Source organism: Dipodomys spectabilis, unplaced genomic scaffold (assembly GCF_019054845.1).
Source record: "Dipodomys spectabilis isolate Male_0828 unplaced genomic scaffold, ASM1905484v1 ptg000258l, whole genome shotgun sequence".
Lineage (NCBI taxonomy): Eukaryota > Metazoa > Chordata > Mammalia > Rodentia > Heteromyidae > Dipodomys > Dipodomys spectabilis.
The window spans coordinates 1,894,437-1,918,108 of record NW_024870935.1 but is presented as its reverse complement, the minus strand read 5'-3'; the positions used below and the strand labels follow the sequence as shown (position 1 = coordinate 1,918,108).

Here is a 23,672-nt window from a genome sequence, read left to right as displayed (position 1 = left end):
CTGTAATCCTAGCTGCTGAGATGTGGGGATCGCAATCCGAAGCCAACTAGGGCAAAACAGTCCATGCAATGCTCATTTCCAATTGTCCATCAAAAGGCCAGAAATGGAGCGTGGCTCAAGTAGTAGAGTGCCAGCCTTGAGTAAAAAAAGCCTAGGGCCAGCGCCCAGGCCCTGAGTTCAAGCCCCAGGCCTGGGGCGCGCGCACGCGCGCGCACACACATACACACACACACACACACACACACACAGAGGCTTTTTGTGCCTTCATTTTATTCCCTCAGCCCCTCATTTTCTCACAATGTCTTTAAATTATACAACTTTGTACGGCCTCATCAACACACAAAAGTTGTAACTTATTTTTAGAATAAGCCTGGATGATATCTGGGGCTCACGAGTGGGCCTGCTCTAGCTCCTAAAGTTTCTAGACTAACTCCTTAGGTCTCCTCCTTGTTCTTCAACAGGAAACACCCAAAGCCATGGAGTTTTCTCGGTGATTCAGCAGATGAAAACCATTACCCACCTTTTCTTTGAATGGCCATGGTTCTCTTCCTAACGATGCCACCAGACCAGCTTTGTTACATCTACCTATTACTGGTGAATAATTTACACAACTGATAAACTATTAGCACGCTGTCCCTAGTTAATCCCAGTTTCTCCTAATCCGGTTTATCAGAGCAATCAATCATCCAGACGAGATCTCAGAATCTTCCAGAGAGAACCTCTTACCCAGCTTCTCCAATTCTGGGAAATGTGCTCTCTGGCGCCTGCCTGGCTGAAGAGACCGCAAAACTCAGCAGCGGACTTCAGGAAGGAAAAAAAAAAAAAGTCTGAGTGATCCACTGCCTACTCCCCTTCAGTAAGTGTCTCTCTTCAGCTGACTTTTAAGATTAAAATTAATCCTCTATGTTCCTAAATGGCACTCACTGTAAACTTTATTTACAAAAATTCTTCTGGACTTTTTTGTTTAGCTATTACATTTACCTTTAAAGAGAAGCAAGTGAGTCTTGACAGAAATTCCACCACAAAAAACAGTATATTTTCCATCCTCTTAATTCATACAGTATTTTCAAAGGAGAACCAGGGTGTCAACACAATTGTTTTCCAACAGGACAACTGTCTTATGGTATTCTAATAAAACCAAACCCCAGTTTGCTTGTGGGCCAGGTGTGTCGAAGTTACCAGAAACATGCCCTTCGTCCTCCTGGCTCCTGTTTTGTTTTTCACGTTTTACAAGTGTAAATCATCTGTAAATTCGTTTCAGTGTCTGATACAAACGGGAGGAGAGAGAAGCATCCCCAATGAATCAGCCTCCTCCTGACTGCTACTTTAATTAACTTTGCTTTCCTTGGAGACGTCACCAACTTCCGCATTCCCTTCATGGACGTCTGCTGAGTCTTAAGCCTCTGTCTGTCGGAGATCTAGTTTCATTTTTGTCTGTATTGTTCTCGCCGTCCTAAAATTCGGCGCTTCGGAATGAATGAAACAGGGTTCCCACGCTGACAGCCGGAAAGCAGCGACGACGTAAAAGACCACAACAAAGGCGTAAAACTTTAAAAAAAAAAAAACGACAGCCCGGAGAGACGTAAACCACTCCGCTGACCGGCTGCCCAAATCTCGCGATACCTCCGGAGCCAAAGAGCGTGAGCGCCTCGAGTGCTCGTTAGTGCGCACGCGTCGCTCGTCCGAAAGCTGTCGCAGTGGTTGCTGGGAGAAGGCCGGGGAGCCGGAAGTAAACATCGGCGGCTGGGTTTACTGGTCTGTCGGCGCGCGGTTGCGTGGGGAGCTCCCGACTGGGTGAGGAAGGGTGCCGAGGAGTTGGGGGTGGCGGTACTGGGGTGGGGGAACGCCCGGGAGCCCCGAGACTCCCTGCAGGGGCGAGGAGAGCGCGGACGGCGCCCCGCGCGGGCCCGGCCTGTGCCTGCCGGGAAGCCCGACGCGAGTCTCCCTCGAGAGCTTGTGATCCCGGGGATCGGAGTCCTGGGGGGGGGGGGGGGCCGTACCCACTGGTTTTCGGCGGGTTTGGGGTTGGAATCCAGGGCCCGGGCACTGCCCCTGGGTGTTGTGCTCAGGGTTAGCGCGCCCTCCCCCCCCAGCCACAGCGCCAGTTCCGGCTTCGGTTTCGTGTTTTGTGGGAGGGTTTTTTTGTTGTTGGTCGTGGTTTATCCGAGATAGGAGGCTCATGGACTTAGCTGGCGGATGGCTTCGAACCGCGATCCTCAGATCTCAGCCTCCTGAATAACTAGGATTACCTGCGTGAGCTCCTGGCACCAGCTCTGGGGTGTGTGTGTGTGTGTGTGTGTGTGTGTGTGTGTGTGTGTGTGTGTGTGTGTGTGTGTGTGTGTGTGTGTGTGTGGCCAGTTCTGGGGCTTGAACTCAAGGCCTGGGCCCTGTACCTGAACTTTTGCTCAAGGTGAGCACTCTACCACTTGAACCACAGCGCTGCTTCCGCCTTTTTCTGTGTATGTGGTACTGAGGACTCGAACCCTGGGCTTCATACATGCCAGGCAAGCATTCTACCACTAAGCCAATTTCACAGCCCCTGATCTTTTGTAATGTGGGTTGGAATTTGACATTATAACTCGTTGAATCTATTAGGTTAAGTAAAATTGTGTAAGCATAATTTTACCTTTTTTTTTCTCTCTCTCTGTCTTTTGTTTATTTGCAACAGGGTCTATTTAAGTCAAGCAGGCCTCAAACTCATTATGTAGCCCCAGACAAGCCTGAAACTCCCCATTCTCCTGCTCCAGCCTCCTGAGGACCAGGATTGTGTGTACCACCTACCTGACACATTCTATTGTTTTAATATAGGTACAGGAAAACATAAAACTGACATGTTGTTGCCATTCGTTTCTGTGTGTGTCTGTTTCTGTGTCTGTGGGTTGTGGGTTGTGGGTCTTGAACTCAGCCTGGGCCCTGCCCCACAGCTCTTCAGCTCAAGGCTAGCACTCTACCACTTGAGCCACAGCACCACTTCCGACTTTTTCTGCTTATGTGGTGCTAAGGAATCGAACCCAGGGCCTCATACATGCAAGACAAGCACTCTACCACTGAGCCACCTTCCCAGCTCCCCCCCCCCTTTTTTTTTAAACTATAAACCAGTTCTTTCTTTTCTCAGAAGCCAGTTCACCATGTCGTCGGCAGCTGTGGATTCAGTTAATGCCACGCCCCTGTCGGGGTCCAAAGAACTGAGTTTAGAGGAACCAAAGAAGATGACTCGAGAGGACTGGAGGAAGAAGAAGGAGCTAGAGGAACAGCGGAAGCTGGGTAATGCTCCTGCAGAAGTGGATGAAGAAGGAAAGTAAGTACTTTTAATTTTTTACCGGTTCAGTTTGTTCAAAAATCCAGATTCTTATCTGCTTTACAAGGTTATCAAATCCAGAGTCTTCTTTTATTAAGGTTACCAAGTTCTCATCCTGTGCTTTGATAACAAGCTATTCTTACCATTTGCAGAATTTTTGTTATTATTTATGAGGCACGTAAGCATAAGTTTTAATAATGTCAGAGAGTCTACAGTAAAGAGCTGTTGTTGTTTTTCTCATCCTTCCTTCCTGCTGTCCCAGTCTACCCTGAGCCCCAATGTTTTTGTCAGTCGTGGGGCTTGAACTCTGGGCCTGGGCGCTGTCCCTCAGCTCTTTAGCTCAAGGCTAGCGCTCTACCACTTGAGCCACAGACCTCCACAGGATTATTTTAATCAGTTGTCTTTTAATTCATCCTCTTGACTTCTTGCCCTGATAGATGTAAGTTTCTAGCACATTCCTGTGCTCCTCCTCTCCTCCTCTTAGTTACAGCACTGTCATTAGCACCTTGAGAACCTCCTCCATGTACCATTCACCTCTCCATTCTTCCTTGCCCTTTATTCCGTTATCAGCATGGCGCCTATAATCGTCTTTCTCATCCCACTGCAGTGTTTCTGTTCCTAGATTCTCTGCGCGCTGCCTTTGTAATTACTGTTATTTTCAGGATTTTCTTAGATATTTTGTTTTAAATTTTATTACAGAGATATCAATCCACACATCCCTCAGTATATTTCTTCAGTACCATGGTACATCGATCCATCGAAAAGACCCACCTTAAAGCACCAGAGGCCACAACCCGAGAAACAGAAGCAGTTCAGTTCATCTGGAGAATGGTACAAGAGGGGCGTAAAAGAGGTATGTGTTCAGCTGAGTGTGGCACTTGGGAGGCTGAGGCAGGAAGATAGTGAATCCAAGGTCAGCCTGGCCTGCATAGTCATCTTATATATGTCTTCATAGGAAGGTACTTTTGGGTTTTGGTTTTGGTTTCTTGTGCTGGTCCTGGGGCTTGAACTCAGGACCTAGACAGCATCCCTGAGCCGCTTTTGCTCAAGGCACTCACACGTGAGCCACAGCTCCACTTCTAACTTTTTGGTAATCTGGTGGAGGTAAGAGTCTCATGGATTTTCTTGCCTGGGCTGACTGAACCATGATCTTCAGATCTCAGCCTCCTAAGTAGCTAGGATTATAGGCCTGAGCCACCAGTGCCTGGCATTCGGTCTTCTTCTTAACAAATAAATGGGCTCAGCAGATAAGATAACCATGAGAGCCAAAGTCACTTGTAACTTGATGAGTAAGGAAATAAAACATCGGCTGTGTTTTTCTTTCTGCCCTTCGACAGAATTCCATAACCACCAAGTACCGCAAAGGCGCCTGCGAGAACTGCGGGGCCATGACGCACAAGAAGAAGGACTGCTTTGAGGTACTGCACACCTCTAAGAGCTTTACAGATCGCTGCCGTCTCTCTCCCTTGTCAGAGAACTTCTCTTTCTCTAAGATAACCCGTAGGTGGGCACAAATTAAATAAAAATGAATCTGGGTGAAAGTACATCAGACTGTTTTGGTGGAAGACTTTTGATAAGTAAACAGATTCTAAAAAGTCCCCGAGTGTGTAATGGCCGCTTAGTTCCTGGGCCTCAGGTACTTAGGGTAAAATGGACTCTTATGCTTTCCAGAGACCCAGACGAGTTGGGGCCAAGTTTACTGGGACTAACATAGCGCCAGATGAGCACGTCCAGCCTCAGCTCACATTTGACTATGACGGGAAGAGAGATCGCTGGAACGGCTACAATCCAGAGGAACACATGAAAATCGTGGAAGAGTACGCCAAAGTTGACCTGGTGAGCGGAACTCTGGGTTTCGGGGGAGGGGCGGTTTTTTGACGACTTGACAGTTACGCCGTTGTCATTTCTATAGCACAGGTCCTCAGTGAGTAGCCAGGTAGCCCTGTTTGGCTGTGGCTTGTCTCATTCTTTTATCATCTCCTTCAAGCTTACATTAATGCCTGCCTCAAACATGAGTTTGAAGGTCATAGGCCTATGGCTGCATTTGATCTCTTGTTCAGTGATCTAGTCTGAAAATACTAATACCACTCGCTTTAAACATATGAAAATCAAATAGTCATTGGAACATTTTTAAGTAAAATGTAATTTTCCCCCCTTAGGCAAAACGAACGCTGAAAGCCCAGAAATTACAAGAAGAATTAGCCTCAGGAAAATTAGTGGAACAGGCTGTAAGTAATCAAAATTATCAATGCAAAATATTCAGTGTCTTCAACAAAATGAAATTCAGAACGGGAATTTATTTTGTATCTCTCTAGTTAGAAACAATTTCAGGGAACAAGAAATACTATACACAAGTTATCCTTTTAATCTTGAAACCTTGTTAAAGAGAGCCTTGTCTGCCTGGCGCTGGTGGCTCACGCCTGTAATCCTAGCTACTCAGGAGGCTGAGATCTGAGGATCGTGGTTCAAAGCCAGCCCTGGCAGGAGAGACCGTGAGACTCCTATCTCCAATAAACCACCAGGAAACCGGAAGTGGCGCTGTAGCTCAAGTGGTAGAGCGCTCGCCTTGAGCTGAAGAGCAGAGGGACAGCGCCCAGGCCCAGAGTTCAAGCCCCACGACCGACAAAAAAAAAAGAGAGCCTTGTAGATTTTGAAAGTATCCTGAATGCCAGGCACCAGTGGCTCATACTTGTGAGGATTGTGGTTTGAGGCCAACCCAGGCAGTAAAGCCAGTGAGACTATCTCCATTTAACCACTAAAAAGCCAAGCTCGAAGTGGAGCTGTGGCTCAAGAGAGTGTTAGTCTTAAGCACCCAAGCCCTGAGTTTAAGCCCCAAGATGGCACAAAAGAAAGAGAGAAGGGGGGAGGAGGGGGAGAGTGGAGCCGAGCAGAGAAGAGGGAAAGAAGAAAGAGGGGGAGGAGTCCCTGAACAATTGTGAAGAAAAGTATTTCATTCTGAAAAGGACTTTGGGCTCTCCATAAATCTCAGTATTGTTTCACCAAGTAGATCTCTGCATTGCCAAAAGTTTATAAAGCTTGTTTTTGGTTCTGAATACTTTTAAATACCTATGTGACCTGGTAACGTTTCTGGTCTGGGTTTACAGAAATCTATTAAAGTGTTAGGGGTCTCATGTGCATGAAGATGACCATATGGAAATGTTTGTCAAGCACTTTGGTCATCTTACTCTTGTGTTACTCTGTGTCGTTACAATTCCGTATAAATGAAAATTGAGTAGAAATGTTCTGGCTTTGTAGACACAAAGGTAAACTGTTCACAAAGTCGTTCTGTAGCCAGAACATTGGTGCGCATTGTGATTGAGAAATAGACGGTTCAGTTAGAGTTATATGGTTCAGTTAGATTTTTCTAGTAGTACTCAATCCATAGAATAAGTAGAATAAACTTATGTTTTCCTTCTTTTCCAATACAGAATTCTCCAAAACATCAGTGGGGAGAAGAGGAACCAAATTCTCAGACGGTATGAAGTGCTTCGTTTGGGTATACGTTAACTTTTTAAGTTTTCAATGAGTAATCGTAATAATAACAATAGTTTTTTGTTGGCATACATTAGTTATATACAGGAGGGGGACGTCCATTAGGATATCTCCACACATACATAGAATGTATTCCAACCGCTCTCTCCCCCTCCTCCACTCTCCCTGGCTCCTTCCCCTTTCCTGAACAGATGCAGCCGGCTTCGTTATTCTGTCTGCATGCGTGCACACAAGCCACTTCAACCATTTTCAAGTAGTTGTTAAACAAACAAGTTGAATTAAGTGGAAAAAAACCACAAGACCTAAATGCTGTCCAGTGTTCTTACCATCCTCCGGTTTGCTCTTTCAGGAAAAAGATCACAACAGTGAAGATGAGGATGAAGATAAATATGCAGATGATATTGACATGCCTGGACAGAATTTTGACTCTAAGAGGCGAATTACAGTCCGGAACCTAAGGATTCGAGAAGATATTGCAAAAGTAAGTCTTGCCAACCTAATCTACACATGTGAAAAATAGTAGTCTTCCAAGCCTACTGGTTATTATATTGGGTATAGGTTTTATTTGCTGTAATATCATCAGTCATTCCAAGATAAAGTGATATTCTCTCTTCACTTGTACTTACAAGTGTACATGTGTGCATGTGCACACACATACACACACAAGGTCAAGACCAGCTCTTAGAAGCTGAACTCTTTTTTTCAATAAGCAAATGTTAATTCTGTCCTTAAACATTTTTTTTCTAGTATTTGAGAAATTTAGATCCAAATTCTGCCTACTATGATCCCAAAACTAGAGCGATGAGAGAAAATCCCTACGCCAATGCAGGGAAGAATCCAGATGAGTAAGTACTACGTTGAACTAACATTTCAAAGTAAGAAAAAGTTCTTTTCTGAGCCAGCCATAAGCAGGAATTAGATTCTTTTACAAATTTACTTTCCTTACAGAGTAACCCATCTCTGAGACTTATTTGGTTTGGTTTTGTATTCACAGAGTGAGTTATGCAGGCGATAACTTCGTCAGATACACAGGAGATACCATTTCCATGGCTCAGACACAGTGTAAGTGTGCTGCATGCTAAGTTTTCTGTTGTCAGCTCATAGAAATGACATACTGCTTTTTACAGCTTGTTTTAAAGAAACAGGCAGTGAGTGTGGCTTGGTCCTCATTAAGATGTGTTGACTCTAGTGTTTGCCTGGGAGGCGTATGACAAGGGCTCGGAGGTGCACCTGCAGGCAGATCCCACGAAGCTGGAGCTGTTGTATAAATCCTTCAAAGTCAAGAAGGAAGACTTCAAAGAACAGCAGAAAGAAAGCATCCTGGAAAAGGTGAGTTTTCTGGGCTCCCCAAAAATGACTTTTCCATAGAGAGAAATTGCCACTTGGTGAGTATTGGGATTCCATTTGGAATACAATACAAAGCCAGCCCCATTGAACGCATGAGGAGTCTCTTCCTTCCTCAGTCTTAGTCAGCTTAGTCAGACTTTTTCTTTTTCTTTTTCTTTTTTTTTGCGGGGGAGGGGGTAGAATCTGGTTGTGGGGCCTGAACTGGGCTCTGTCCCTCAGCTCTTCAGCTCAAGGCTAGCGCTCTACCACTTGAGCCACAGCGCCACTTCTGGCTTTTTTCTTTTTGCTTATGTGGTGCTGAGGAATCGAATCCAGGGCCTCAGGCATGCAAGGCAAGCGCTCTACCACTGAGCCACCTTCCCAGCCCCTAGTCAGACTTTTTCTATCAGTAAAAGCTTCAGCAGCAAAACATAATAACCCAGAACTCAGCAGCGTAAATGAAAGATACATAATTTCTCACAGTCCTTAGTCAGCTGAGTCTCCTGGCCCCGTCGGCTTAGCTCAGGCCACGTGCTCTAAGGTGCCCCTGTGTAGAGTAGTTAGCAAGCAGGCAAGCTGTCGTAAGGAGCGCTCACCTCCTGTGACTACTCATCCTCCGGTTCACTAGCCCAGCTTTTGACTTGTTTTCTTTTCCTTTGGATAATATTGAGGTTTGAGCTCAGTTTTAGCATGACATTCCCAGGGTTCCACCTCCACACCCAGCGCACAGATGCCTTTATCCATTTGCTAACTTGCTGTTGGGCAAAGCAATGGAGAAGCAGGCTCTGCTAAAACACCACGTCCTAAGCCAAGGGATAGCAGAACTTAGTGCCTAGCAATGTCTTTCAGTTGCCTGTGAAATGGGGGAAACACTTTTTTTCATAGCCTTTTCTTAAATATACTAAAATTACTCCTTCTGACTGAAGAAAACCCCTTCAGAGAGATTTGAGTGTGAGTGTTTGCTGGGAACTGTACTTCACAGTGTCCGTGTTCTTTCAGTATGGTGGCCAAGAACATCTGGATGCTCCTCCAGCTGAGTTGCTCTTAGCCCAGACGGAAGACTACGTGGAGTACTCACGGCATGGGGCGGTCATCAAGGGGCAGGAGCGGGCCGTGGCCTGCTCCAAGTATGAAGAGGACGTGAAGATCCACAACCACACGGTGCGTCCTGAGCCTCTGTCCCCGCTGGCTTTGCTCGGCCTGGGCTTCCCCGTGAGAATGTCACTCCACCCACAGTGGTTGTGTTTCTCTTAGCATTTTAACCTTGTCTTACGAAATGTTTCTAAAAACAGGAAAATGTAAAAAAAAAAAACTACTGTGTTCACTGGTGTGCCCACTTAGAATCAAAGGAATTGTGCCATAGATTTACTTCACACATTTTGCTTTGCTTTGCTTTGCTTTTTTCCTTTTTGGTGTTAGTCCTGAGGCTTGAACTCAGGGCCTCTCTCACTCGGCTTTTTTACTCACAGCTGGTGTTCTACCACTTCAGCCACACTTCAACTTCAGACATTTTTGCTTGTGTATGAAAGTAGTAATCCTCAGATCTCAGCTTCCTACTTAGCTAGGATTAAAGGCGTGGGCCACCTTTAAATAGGCACACAGCCTATTTATTTATGCATTTGGTTAACATTCAGAAATTGTAGACATTTTGCCCATAAACACCGTATCACCTATCTCCTAAAAAATAAGGATATTCTCTTAGTGAGCCAGGTTACCCTTACTTTGCTTCACAGGAATTATTGATTCCTTAAAACTTAATTTAACCCTGTTATTTTTTAAAAGCTATACACCCAAACTGGGTACCAGTGGCTCACACCTATAATCCTAGCTACTCAGGAAGCTGAGATTTGAGGATTGAGGTTCAAAGCCAGACTGGGCAGGAAAGGTATGAGAGACTCTTATCTCCAATTATCCACAAAAAGCCAAAAGTGGAGCTATGGTTCAAGTGGTAGAGCACTAGCTTAGAACAAAAAGAGCCCAGGGCTCAAGCCCCAGTACCGGTACAAATATATATATACAAAATGCTTTGAATAGATTCTTTTTTCAGTCAGAATCTAGTTGATTTGGGTTGTTCTTTTGATCATGATTTGATGGCTGCATCTTTCTTTCTGTCCATCTCTCTGTTCGTTGACAGTGACCATTTATTTACCGGCCAGAGTTATCTGTACACTGTCTCAAATTTTATCCCTGAATATTCCCTAGTAATATCACAGCTTTTCCTCAGTGCCCTGTGTGGTAAGAATTGAGGCCCACAGTCTGGGCTTGATGTAGTTAAGCATTTTGGCAAGAATATGTGGTAGATGTTAGTATATTTCATTTTGTGTGACATCATAAAGCAGTATTGTCACTTGCTGAGTGTTTTGTGCTGGGGATTGAATCCAGGGCCTACACATGCTCTACCATTGAGCTAACTCCTAGCTCTGTTTATCATACTCTTTTTTTTTTTTTTTTTTTTTGTCATGGGGCTTGAACTCTGGGCCTGGGCACTGTCCCTCAGCTCTTCAGCTCAAGGCGAGCGCTCTACCGCTTGAGCCACAGTGCCACGTCCGGTTTTCTAATGGTTTATTGGAGATAAGAGTCTCATGGACTTTCCTGCCCGGGTTGGCTTTGAACCGTGATCCTCAGATCTCAGCCTCCTGAGTAGCTAGGATTACAGGTGTGAGCTACCGGCGCCCGGCTTATCATACTCTTAAAGTAACCAAACTGGGGGCTATGAAGGTAGCTCAGTGGTAGAATGCTTGCCTTGCATGCAAGAGACCCTGGGTTCGATTCCTCTGCACCACATAAACTAAAAAAGCTGGAATTTGTGCTGTGGCTCAAGTATTAGAGCTTTAGCCTTGAGCTGAAGAACTGAGGGACAGCGCCCAGACCCAGAGTTCAAGCCCCACGACCTACTGAAAATAAAGTAATCATACTGTAACTTTCTAACTCAGGGATCAGAAACCTATCAGCCTGTAGCAACCCAGGCCACTGGTAATTGAAAGAGCTGGGAAAGTTGTAAAAACAGGGTGACAGGAAGCCTTCACTGTCCAGCAACTGTCACCTATTGCAAAGTACATAGGCCCAGGACAGTCTGGTACCTTTCAATTTTTTTTTTTTTTGGGGGGGGGGGAGGAGGGTCCAAGCCTGGGGCCTGAACTCTGGGCCTGGGCGCTGTCCCTCAGCTCTTCAGCTCAAGGCTAGTGCTCTACCACTTGAGCCACAGCGCCACTTCCGGCTTTTTTCTTTTTGCTTATGTGGTGCTGGCGAATTGAACCCAGGGCCTCATGCATGCAAGGCAAGCACTCTACCACTGAGCCATCTTCCCAGCCCCTACCTTTCAATTTTTAAGAGAAGTCAAATAGGCTATGTTTTGACACGGGCTTTGAGAATTACAACTCAAGATATTATAACTACAATGCCAGCTTCTCAACACTTGAATGTGGCCCGTTCTGTTACCTAGGCCTGGAATCCCCATATTTCTTCCAGATTATCACTAGAATACTCATGTCAATTTCTGAGCCCATAAAGAGTCCACGAGCGACTTCATTGCAGATTCCTTGGTGAGTAATCCCCTTTTGGCTCTCCACAGCACATTTGGGGATCTTACTGGAAAGAAGGCCGATGGGGATACAAATGCTGTCACTCATTCTTCAAGTATTCCTACTGCACTGGAGAAGCTGGGAAGGAGACTGCTGTAAGTAGCTGTCCTCTAGTTCTCGTGTGACGCGTGCATCATTGCCTCCTCTTCTCATGTGTCCTGTTCTGCCTTCTGTCTAACGATGGGTAACACGACTCTGTCACACAGAACGCCGAGGAGTGCGTGCTAAGTGATGAGACTGGCAAAGAGTCGGTGAAGAAACCACAGACGCTCGTGGAGGTGAGTTCCATCCGAATCACTGCTCTGAACTCAGACCTCTGAGGGAGGAGCCAAGGCTTGCGCTCGCTACCGTACTAACGGCCCTGGGCGGCCATCCTCTCCCGCAGATGCACCAAGAAAAACTAAAGGAAGAGAAGAAGAAGAAGAAAAAGAAGAAGAAGCACCGGAAGAGCAGCTCTGACAGCGATGACGAAGAGAAGAAACAGGAGAAGCTGAAGAAGGTGTGTAAGGAAGTATCCGTGTCACACAGAGTCCTGTGTGATCTCGCCCCGCCTGCCCCTGGCTCGGCTCTGCGCGGATCCCAGGAGAGTTGTGGTCTAGACACCGGCTCCTCCTTGCAGTGCTGAATAAGTATTGCTCGTGCTCACCTGAAGACATGTGCTTTGTGTTTTGTTGTTTGTTTATTTTAAGTTTTATTTGTTACTGTTTCTATAAAGGTGACGTACAGTCACCTAATAAGTCAGGTAATGAGTACCTTTCTTCTGGGGCAGTGTCAGCTTTTCCCTCCGCTCTCCCTGTCTCCCCCTAGGAATGTGCTTTGTAAAGCTGTGTTTTAGAGCTGTGACGCATTGCCCAGTAGGAATGGCCTTCTAGCCCCCACCTTTTTTTTTTTTTTTTTGGTCATGGGGCTTGAACTCTGGGCCTGGGCGCTGTCCCTCAGCTCTTCAGCTCAAGGCTAGTGCTCTACCACAGTGCCACTTCCGGTTTTCTGGTGGTTTAACTGGAGATCAGAATCTCGCAAACTTTCCTACCCGGGCTGGCTTTGAACCCCAATCCTCAGATCTCAGCCTCCAGAGTAACTCAGATTACAGGCGTGAGCCACCGGTACCCGGGTTAGCCCCACCATTTCTAAGTCTCAGCAAACCCTTGAGAAAATCCAGAATCACAACACTCACATCCGCTGTGGGCTTGTGTCAGAAAAAAGTGAGCCTCGCATTTCTTTTCCACTGACGAAACGTGTCATGGAACATTTTGTGTCCTGTGAGATGTCCTGAATCAAGTAGTGAGCAGCAGATTCACAGGGAGCCCTCCCGAGCTCTTCCAGGCAGTGCGGGGCTTGGTGCGGAACTGTAGATTCCATATCAAAAACGGGATAGATAGAATGTGTTCTTCTCCCCTCTCCAGGCACTGAACGCCGAGGAGGCCCGCCTACTCCATGTCAAGGAGATCTTACAAATTGACGAGAGAAAGCGGCCATACAACAGTGTCTATGAAACTCGAGAGCCCACGGAGGAGGAAATGGAGGCCTACAGAATGAAACGTCAGAGGCCAGATGACCCCATGGCCTCTTTCCTGGGCCAGCAGTAACTAGCCGGGGGAGGTAGTCCAGGGTTCAGTCCAGCATGCACCGCAACCTCATAGATAGAAAAACCGTGACCTGTCCCTTGGGGCCTGACTTCAATAAAGCTTTCAGAAGTCTCAAAGTAATCTCATTCCTTTCCACAGTAAGAAACAAAAGGAAGGGATTGGAGATAGTGGTGTGGAAAGAAGCATTGGCACCCTCTCAAGTGTCTTCTGAGAGCTGAGTGTGGTGGTGCATGCTTGTAATTCTGATACTACAGAGCTTGAGGTAGGGGAACTGAAAGTTCAAAGCCAGCCTGGGCCACATAGGGAGACCCTCTCTCAAAAAAGCAAAAACAAACCAGGCGCTGGTGGCTCGTGCCTGTAATCGAAGCTACGCAGGAGGCTGAGATCTGAGGATGGCAGTTTGAAGCCAGCCCAGGCAGGAAAGGCCATGTTCAGGAAAAGCCAGAAGGAGCTCTGTAGCTCAGATGGTAGAGCACTAGCTTTGAACACAGAGAGGCTCAGAGACAGCACCCAGGCCCTGAGCTAGCACACAAAGAAAAGATTAGACACCATCCAGTGCACCTCATCTTCATAGCCAGCAGGATCACTAAAATTTACAGAGAGCGAAACGTGAAGGTCCCTTGACTAAATTATGAAGATGGTCCTCAAGCTTCTGAGAACCTTTTTGTAACATTGATCCAGTGGGATGGGGAAAAGTCACTGACACCAGAAGACATCAACTGACCGACCAGCATCCAAACCACCATGCTAATCCAGCACCTCGGCAGCAGGTAGGAGGGCAGCTGGGCCAATCCTGTCACAGATTAGATACACACCTGGTGTCCAGATGCCAGCTAATGGAAAAGTTAAACTGCAGTGCAAATCTAATTCTTCAGGACAGCCAAAATCAATGTTCCCATGTTCTTGTCTTGCAGTGGCCCAACAGAAAGTCTGTCTCTGGTGTGTCTATTTTGTATTTTATCTTAATAAAGATGTGGTGAACACTCAACTGTGAATGATTTGTAACGTTTGAAAAAATGTGGTAAAAATGGGTTATAGGACCCCCATGAAGTCTGTGTTAACCTCTGTGAGTTTGGATTGGAACTTTTCAGCATTCCTTTAACAAAAATTAAGTCCCCTAGCCTTTCTATTTGGTCCGGTTGTGGGGCCTGAACTCTGGGCCTGGGCGCTGTCCCTCAGCTCTTCAGCTCAAGGCGAGTGCTCTACCACTTGAGCCACAGCGCCACTTCCGGCCTTTTTTTTTTTTTTTTCTGCTTATGTGGTTCTGAGGAATGGAACCCAGGGCCTCATGCATGCAAGGCAAGCGCTCTACCATTGAGCCACCTTCCCAGCCCTATTCCCTCTTCTTAAAGGCCTTATGTACTCTGTTTTAGGAAGAAGTCTGTGATGGCCAAAATCATTTCTTACATCTTGTTATATTGAGGGAAAAGGGTTTTACCTAGAACCTTATTCAGATACAATCTTTGATTTTCTTTCAACTGCCTTTTCAGTGTATGCTGTAATTCAGCTGGTTTTTTGGTGGTTGTTGGTCATGGGGGCTCTTCAGCTCAAGGTCTGTGCTCTACCACTTGAGCCACAACCACTTCTGGTTTTGTTTTGCTTATGTGGTGCTGAGGAATTGAACCCTGAGCCTCAGGCATGCAAGGCAAGCGCTCTACCACTGAGCCACCTTCCCAGCCCCTCCGATGTTTTCTCACACTCAAATTTTATGGAGTAGGAGTGGCTAAGTGCGGAGCACGTGGGTAGCAAAGATGGCGCTGAGAGGGAGTAGGGTGGGCAGAGCCCAATTTACCTTACGTTCAGTGCCTAACCAGCCCGTGAAGGCTTAGGTGCATAAATAGGGTGTGACCTTGACAGTGATTGGTTCCTCTTCCTCCCCTGCCATGCCACCGCCCTTTTTGGCTTTAAGAAGGGCTGCTCTTTGCTAATGAACAAGTTTTCTACCTGCTTGAATTGGTTCCCCGCTGTGTCTGATTGTCTCCCGGGCTGAGGGTGGCTGGGGAACCAGTGAGCAGCCGCACTTACCTTTCCTCGGACCCTGCCCGTCTTTCGTGGGACGGACGAAGATCCAACATCTGGCGCCCAGCGTGGGGCACGAAAGGAAAAGATACCGGCCGAGGCTAAGCGGTCTCTCGGGGTAAGTGAAACCCTTAGTATGGGTAATGCTATTTCACAGAAGGAGGAGGAGGAGGAGGAGGCAACATTAGGCCTAGAAGGAGTACAGGAGGAGTTGGGAAGTGAGAAGGAAAAGGAATGGGTCAAATTCGACCAAGAACGCACTGGAACACGCGCAGTGGAAGTCAAAACGAGGGTGAAAGTTAACCCCTCTGACCCAGGTGATCCTGACGGTCCTAGGCCCCCTCCCTATTCCCCCGGTTGGAGGGGAGGTACGGCGCCCTACGAGACCTGCGAGAGGGACTTGCAAGACCCAGACCCCTACCAGCCTTCCATGGAGGGGCCGAGGGCCGGGGAAGTAACCTCCTCGGAGACCTACCCTGGAAGGGAAGGGCCACCCGAGAGCCCAGACTCTAGGCCACCAGTCAATCTGGCACCAGGAGCTAACAGGCCCTTGGAATGGTCTCCATGGAAAGCTAAGGATCTTAAAGAGCTCCGCAAGGCGGTGGCGGAGGATGGCCCGAACTCTCCTTGGGCCCAGACCCTGTTACAGGACATTGCTTATCACCTGTGTGTCCCTAAGGACTGGCTGGATGTGGCCAAAGCCGTCCTTACTAGTTCTCAGTTTATTAAATGGCATGCTTTCTTTAAGGAGGAATGCAGAGTGCAAGCGGAGAAAAACTGGCAGGCTCAACCCGCGATACCTATTACTTATGCCATGTTAACAGGGACGGGGGAAGCCTACTCCACCGGCGTCCAACAGGCCGCAATACCTGGCCCGTACCGTGACCAGGTGAGGCAGGCAGGACTTGCCGCATGGTACAAACTGGATGATGGGCCCACTGAGTCCCCCATAGCAGAAGTGAGACAAAAACTGGGTGAGCCTCTACCTGATTTCATAGACCGAGTCCAACAGATCGTTCACCGCAAGCTGCCAGCAGGGAACCTCCGAGATCAGTTTGTAAAGCTGCTGGTCTGGGAAGGGATGAATGCAGACCACCGCACGGCCTGCAAGGGATTGAGAGAGAGTTCCCTGAGCAGATGGGTGGTGGCCTCGCAGGATGTGGGAACGCCACAGCACCTGTCCCAATCACTAGCTTTAGCTTTCCAGGCTCAGGCGTCTGCAATGACTAAGGCTATTACCCAGGCGCTGGCAGCCCAGGGTCGAGGAACCCCAAGACCATCGGGGAGGGGGACTTGTTTTAAATGCGGGCAGGAGGGGCACTTTAAGAGGGACTGTTCACAACAATCCCCCGCCAACCGGCCCGGGGGGGCCAAACTGCCCCCTACGCCCTGCCCCAGGTGCAGGAAGGGATACCATTGGAAAAAGGATTGTCGATCCAAGTTTGATTTAGATGGGAAGCCTTTAAACTTGGGGAGGGGCACCCTCCAGCCCCGTTAACTCAAGGAGGAACCCCCTCTGCTGCTGTGAGGCCCAGGCAGCCTCGCGGCCGGGCGACCCAGGCCCTGGTGGACGGACTCCGCCCTAAAATGAGTATTCTCATAGATGGAAAGAGGTTTCACTGCTTAATTGACACCGGGGCAGACCGAACCATACTCAGGGAGGAGGAAGTGCCCTTGGACTGGAAGCTTGCACCTGGGCCCCCGATATTGGGGGTAGGGGGTAACTCCCAGTCCAAAAAGACGGTTGCCCTTATGACATGGACTAGCCCAGATGGAGAACAGGGAAAGATACGCCCTTTAGTGGCAAAGAACCTCACTGCCAATTTACTAGGGCAAGACATGCTAAGACAAATGGATGCCGTGGTCACTACAGACCATCGAGCATCCTATGATGATATCCTGGATGGGGAAGAAGCACAAAGGCTTAAACAGGATCTAGAGGGAGTTAAGGAAAAGGATTTTTTTAACTTTCATAATTACAGAGAAGGACATAGGGGACCCGCTCAGGTGCACCTCCAATCCTAAAGGCCACTGCTCCCCCCCCCCCCCCCAGTACCTCCCATTAAGCGGAAGACTGGAAGCCCACTCTGGGTGGAGCAGTGGCCATTGACCCAATGTAAACTTGTAGCCTTCCCTTCTGGTGGAGGAACAGATAAACCTCAGGCTTGTGCGCCCTGCGCCCTTCTATAAGTCCTTGGAACACACCCGTATTTGTTATTCAAAAACCCTCCGGGGCTTGGCGGTTGCTCCAAGACCTAAATGAAAGGATGGAGCTAGTAGGAACGCCCCTAAGAGGCATGCCCTGGCTATACCTTGGTTGTGATTGATATTAGTTTTTTTTTTTTTTCTAACCTTTTAAATTTTTCAAAAGGGGCAACTGAATCCAGATTTCAGAAGCACTGGGGACAACTAAACCCTAAGCCCCAAGTGAAAGTCAGGTGGAAGGACCCCCTGACACAACAATGGAGAGGACCTGAGCCCCTAGTTACTATGGGCAGGGGATTTGGATGCGTTTTTTTCCCATAGGGGAGACAGCTCCCATTTGGATCCCTGCCAGGAACCTTAAGTTTTTACCCATCTCCTCTATACAGGAGGATGGATAAACTAACCAACAAGAAAAGAAAAACGGCCATGGTGGCCAAGGCTGTGTTTAAAAGAGAAAAGCCAAAAAGATAACTACTACCCATCCCCAAGGGCAACCAGCCCTTGAGAAGCTCTTGTGTTCTCTAACAATTGCAGACGGCGATACTCCAGCTGTTGGCTGTCCTGACCCTCCCAATCCTGGCAATGGCCCTATGGAATCTGCATCTACCTCAACGGGTGACCTGAGCAGTGATCAGCGCTGGCAATGCAGAAATCATCAATAGCACCTCAAGAGAAGCTGTCCCTTCGACCTGGTGGCCTGACCTTCATTTTTGATCACCACCCTATGTCATTATGTATGGACTGGTTAATAATTATTTTTAATGTTACCTGCTTTGATTGTTTTTACTAATTGCTTGTATAGCAGCATTGAATCCATACTTATTGTTAAACAACCACCTTTTATTATGCTTCCAGTTTAGATCTTTTCCAACCCCACAGGCAAATAGCTGGATTAGAACAATCCCCACCTCTGGACTCTGAAGTGGCAAAGACTGCTATCCCATCCTTCACTAAGGTTAAAGGACTAGTAGTGACATTTCCTGGCCTGGTAATGCTTTTGCTGATGGTTTTTCTATGCCTTCCTTGCATTATACGTGCACTGCAAAACTCTTATGAGCTTAGCCAGCCAGTTACATAAGATCAAGCTCCCCCCCCCCCCCCCCCCCCAGAGGAATCGCAGCCAGAGACGGGTAAGAGGGGGGTGTCAGTCTGACCAACCTAAGACAGGGCCTTCAGCTTCGCTCTGAAGAAGTTCCCGATGACGGGTAAGGCAGACAAGGCGATCCACCCAACCTAAGACAGGCGGGTTCACTTCTTTAAACAAAGACGGGGGAGATGTGAGATGTTGGTAGCTCTTGGGAGCTGACAGTAAAGCTCAAAGGTCATCTTGACCCCTGTGCTAGCTTAAAGGCACGTACAAGGAACTGGTTTACTTAAAAGATACCAGGTGCCCAGGATTGCTTTGCTTTGTCTGCAGTTTGTTTTAAATTTTCCTTGTTTTTCTGGACTATAGTAGAACGGCCTGAGTGTGGGGGCCCACGAGGATGCACCGTGCTGCATGTGTGGAACTCCCAATACCCAGGCTGCTCCCATGTTCTGAAGAGGACGACCTTACGAGATACTGACTTTTATATATGCCCAGGAATTAATTGAACTGCTTCGGACATTTCTAACTGTGGTGGGACTGACGTTTATTACTGTGCTAGGTGGGGATGTGAGGTAACTGGGACGGGCTCTTGGATCATGCACAAGGGCCCTCCCTATCCTTGTCTGGCAAAACTCGACCCCCAGACTTGCCTTGAACCCCCTGCATGGCCAATGCTATCCTTACCAATGTAATCCTGTTAAAACAAAGGGGGAATCTGCAGAGCACATGGGCAGCAAAGATGGCGCCAAGAGGGAGTTGAGTGGGCAGAGCCCAATTCACCTTATGTTCAGTGAGTAACCAGCCCGTGAAGGCTTAGGTGCATGATAGGGTGTGACCTTGACAGTGATTGGTTCCTCTTCCTCCCCTGCCATGCCACCCGCCCTTTTGGGCTTTAAAAAGGGCTGCTCTCTGTTAATAAACGAGTTTTCTACCTGCTGGATTTGGCTCCCCACTGTGTCTGATTGTCTCTCGGGCTGAGGGAGGCTGGGGAACGGGCCAGCGCCGCACTTACCTTTCCTAGGACCCCGTCCGTCTTTCGTGGGACAGACGAAGACCCAACAGCTAAGGATGTGGCTCACATGGTACAGTTGTCTGCCCAGGCTAGTGCAAGGGCCAGAGTTCAAGCCCCAGTGCCACTAAAATATGTAAGTTCATGTAGCAGTGGATGAAGACCTGACTCTCTGGCCAGAAAATAGTAGATTGCTGGTCTTTTGCAGCTTCCATAAATAGCAAGTTTTCTAGTATCTATATTAGGATTTTCCTGTAGGATTTCTCGTGTTAGCCAGGAACGGAGGTGCACATTCGTCATCTCCGCATTCTGGAAGCGAAGTAGGGGCCATGGTGGGTTTCAGGCCCGCCTGGGCTACTGAGGGCTGTGGCCAGCAGTGTTTTAGTGTCTTCTCCAAGGATTCCTAGGCCGGGCACCCCGCGCTGTGGTTCATGGGAAGGGGGACCCCCTGCCTGAACAGACCCGAGCTGCAGTCGGCTCCCTCCATCTGCCTGGGGATTTCCAAGTGTCCATCCAGGGGAGCCATGAGCTTCCTCTTTTTCCTCAGTGGGCTCCACCTGCAAATTGGAAATTACCAGAACTTTAGCACCTAAGTCTGACAGTATAAGATTTCATCCCAGCGCTCTGAGAGAGGGAGAGAACTGTGAACGTCACGGCCCCTTCCACTCGCGACGTTTTAACACTCAACCTCTGGCATTAAAAGTCATGCAATCAGTAGGGAAAGTGGAGTGCGCATGCGCCTTCCTCTAGCATAGCACCCCCCTCCCCGGGGGGCGGAGCGATGGCCAGAGCGCATGCGTGCCGGGTGGTAGTCTCCGGGAGGGAAGCCGCGCGGGTCCCGGATGGAGCCGTGGCCTCTCCGGAGCAGCGTCCCTGCAACCGCCCCACACTCCCAGCTCGGCCTGACACGGGTCCGGCTTCCGCACTGTGGTGGGCCCTGCAGTCTCCGGTCAGTCTCCACCAGCCGGGAGAGGGAGATGCAGCGCCCGCACTGGAGCTGCGGGAGAGCCCAGGCCACCGCCGGGGATCCGGGCGGCTCCCACCCGGGGCCTGGAAGCTGCGACTCCGCCGCGCCCCGTCTGCGCCGGCGCCGGTGGGCGTGGCTGCCGGCAGCTGCGGTGGGCGTGGCTACCGGCAGCTGCGGTGGGCGTGGCCTCAAGTTGAGGCTGAAGGCTGCAGTGTTTCCACTCCTGCAATAAATTATTATACGCTCTGTGTGTGTGTGTGTGTGTGTGTGTGTGTGTGTGTGTGTGTGTGTAGATGATGTATAAAAACACAGGTTTGGGGCTGGGAAGGTGGCTCAGTGGTAGAGCGCTTGCCTTGCATGCATGGGGCCCTGGGTTCGATTCCTCAGCACCCCATAAGCAAAAAGCCGGAAGTGGTGCTGTGGCTTAAGTGGTAGAGCGCTAGCCTTGAGCTGAAGAGCTGAAGGACAGAATTCAGGCCCCACGACTGGACCCAAAAAACAAAAAGCAAAACAAATAAAAACAGGTTTCATAAGGTAGCAGAAACATTTCACTTTGTGATGTCAGCTCTTTGATTCATCTTAAGACTCAGAACCATTCTGCAGATGGATTCTGTGTGTCCTAGGGTAATTTTTTCTTTTTTAAAGCCAGTCCTGGGGCTTGAACTGTCCCTGAGCTGCTTTTGCTCAAGGCTAGCGCTCTACCACTTGAGCCACAGCGCCACTTCTGATATTTGAGTGGTAAATTGGAGAGAAGAGTCTCACAGGGACTTTTCTGCCCTTGATCCTCACATCTCAGCCTCCTGAGTTGAGTGGCTAGGATTACAAGCGTGAGCTACCAGTGCCTGGCCATGTTACGGATTTTTTTATTATTAAATAATGTTATGATAAAGGTGATGTACCGAGAGGTTACAGTTACATAACTCAGGTAGTGAGTATATTTCTTTTTGGACAGTGTTAGCCCTTTCCTCACTCTCTCCTAGATTTTTCCCTCCCAGCCCTACCCGCAAGTTGTGTAGTTCATTTTCCACATAGTGCTTAATGAGTAGCACTGCTGCATTTGTCCACCCTTTGCTCTACCATTTCTGGGCTCCACCTAACCCTCCCAAAGACAGATTAATGAACAAACAAGGCAAAAAATAAAAAACTACTGTCTCCAATTCCTGGAGTTCTTTTTTGTCAGTCATGGGTCTTGAACTCTGGGCCTGGACACTGTCCCTCAGCTCAAGGCGAGCGCTCCACCACTTGAGCCACAGCACCACTTCTGGTTTCCTAGTGGTTTATTGGAGATGAGTCTCACAGATTTTTCTGCCCAGGCTGGCTTTGAATGGCATTCCTCAGATCTCGGCCTCCTGAGTAGCTAGGATGACAGGCGTGAGCCACCAGCACCCAGCTCCTGGAAGTCATTTTGATAAATATATTTTATGTCATCTGATCAGAGGCACAGAGGCATTGCACCTTTGTATTCCTCTCCTAAGGGTATCCTCCTTCAGTCTCACTGTATGCCAACGCCTAGTATAATCTATCACGTCTCAGTATTTTTTTTTCTGGTCCTATGGCTTGAACTCAGGGCCTGGGCTCTGTCCTTGAGCCTCTTTGTGCTCAAGGCTAACAGTCTAGCACTTGAGCCACAGACCACTTCCAGCTTCTTCTTAGTATTTATTGGAGATAAGTCTAAAAGGGACTTTTCTCCCTGGGCTGGCTTCGAATTACAATCCTCACATCTCAGCCTCCTGAGTAGCTAGGGTTACAGGCATGAACCACTGGCACCTGGTCCCAGTATATTTTAGATCTAGCTTCTGCATATGAGAGAAAATTGGTCATTTGTCTCTGTGAGCTTGAGTTACCTCACTTAACATGACTGGTTCTAGGTCCGTGCATTTCGGAGCCATTGATATAATATTATTCTTTCTAATGGCTGTGTAGAATTCCACTGTGTACAGGTACCACATTTTTGGGGGAGGATCCACTGCTCTACTGCAGGGCATCTGTTTCCGTAACTTGGCTATTGTGAATAGTGCAGCAATGAACATGGATGTGTAAGTGTCTTCACGCAGTATGCTGATTTGCCCGGAAGTGGTATGTCTGAGTTGTAGGGAAGAACCATTAGACTGCTGTCTAATGCAGAGGGGTGATACTGATTTATATTCCCACCAACCGTGCAGGAGAGTCCTTTTACAAACGGTGATGTTCCCAAGCAGAAACCATGAGAACATCTCAGCTGAGCATTCACTTCTGACTCACACGCTGAGCAGGCGCCCTCAAGAACTTTTGCATCGGGTTTGAACATGGCGTCTCTCCTGCCAGTCTCTCCTTCCAGCCTGATGTGTGAAGCAAAGGAAGCTTTCCTGAGTCACTTCCTGTGCAGTAGAGCGGTGGCTATTTTGGTCTTAGTTCGTGTGTACTGGAACTCCAGCCATCTTAGGGCTGCAACTTTCCTAAAACCGTAGGCCAGGATAGCCTTCCAGAACTGCCCTGTTCTTTCCACGGGAACACGTCTGCTCCCTGAGGCCTTCTGGATGGTGCAGGGGAGGGACTGATGTCTGGGTCCCATGACCAGAGCCCCGCTCTACCCCGTGCTTGTGCGCAGGCTTGGGGCGGGTGACGGCTTGTGGACAGCTGTCAGTAAAGGGAGCGTTCACCCCCCTTTGGGGTGGAAGACGGAGCAGGCTATTTTTAAATGTTATTTTTTAAGGCCAGAATATAATTAGAGGCAGCTTGCTATATCCCTAAACGCACTGCCACACCCACTGAGCCAACCCAGCCATCAAGGCAAAGGAGGAATTTCCAAGAACTGCCGCACAGCGTACCATTTATTTATTTTTCTTTTCTTGGAGAGAGGAGTATTGAGAAAGACTCTTCTACAGTTTTAAAACTCACATCATTTCCAAGACATACAGTGAAGCAGGTAGCGAAGATGACAGGCATCATTACAGCTAAGATGACACCTGTCAGCTACTTAGGAGGCTGGGATCTGAGGATCATATTTTGAAGCCAGACTGGGAAGGAAAGTCTGTAAGACTCTTTTTTTTTTTTTTTTGGTAGGTCATGGGACTTGAACTCTGAGCCTGGGCGCTGTCCCTAAGCTCTTCAACTTAAGGCGAG

The 23,672-nt window shown here is 48.2% G+C and overlaps 1 protein-coding gene across 2 annotated transcripts; it reads left to right on the top strand.

The window, feature by feature from the left end:
* Positions 1-1,706: 1,706 nt before the first annotated feature.
* Positions 1,707-13,629, top strand: Slu7 (SLU7 homolog, splicing factor). 2 transcript variants are annotated; one of them, XM_042699585.1, is made up of 17 exons: positions 1,707-1,794; positions 2,669-2,808; positions 3,116-3,298; positions 3,998-4,151; positions 4,636-4,716; positions 4,970-5,134; positions 5,458-5,526; positions 6,727-6,774; positions 7,140-7,271; positions 7,538-7,635; positions 7,785-7,852; positions 7,980-8,119; positions 9,116-9,277; positions 11,688-11,792; positions 11,904-11,975; positions 12,083-12,196; positions 13,101-13,629. In XM_042699585.1, exons 3-17 carry the CDS (start codon positions 3,129-3,131, stop codon positions 13,281-13,283), a joined length of 1,761 nt encoding a protein of 586 aa, XP_042555519.1. In that variant the 5' UTR covers positions 1,707-1,794; positions 2,669-2,808; positions 3,116-3,128; the 3' UTR covers positions 13,284-13,629. The 2 variants fall into 2 exon arrangements, with proteins under 2 accessions (XP_042555519.1, XP_042555520.1); XM_042699586.1 differs by lacking the exon at positions 2,669-2,808 and having other exon boundaries at positions 1,722-1,794.
* Positions 13,630-23,672: the final 10,043 nt, after the last annotated feature.

Coding starts and splice junctions, on each gene's coding strand:
- Slu7 (XM_042699585.1), top strand. CDS start 3,129: ATGTCGTCGGCAGCTGTGGATTCAGTTAATGCCACGCCCCTGTCGGGG. Junction 6,775..7,139: donor AGGAACCAAATTCTCAGACG/GTATGAAGTGCT, acceptor TTGCTCTTTCAG/GAAAAAGATCACAACAGTGA. Junction 9,278..11,687: donor TGAAGATCCACAACCACACG/GTGCGTCCTGAG, acceptor GGCTCTCCACAG/CACATTTGGGGATCTTACTG.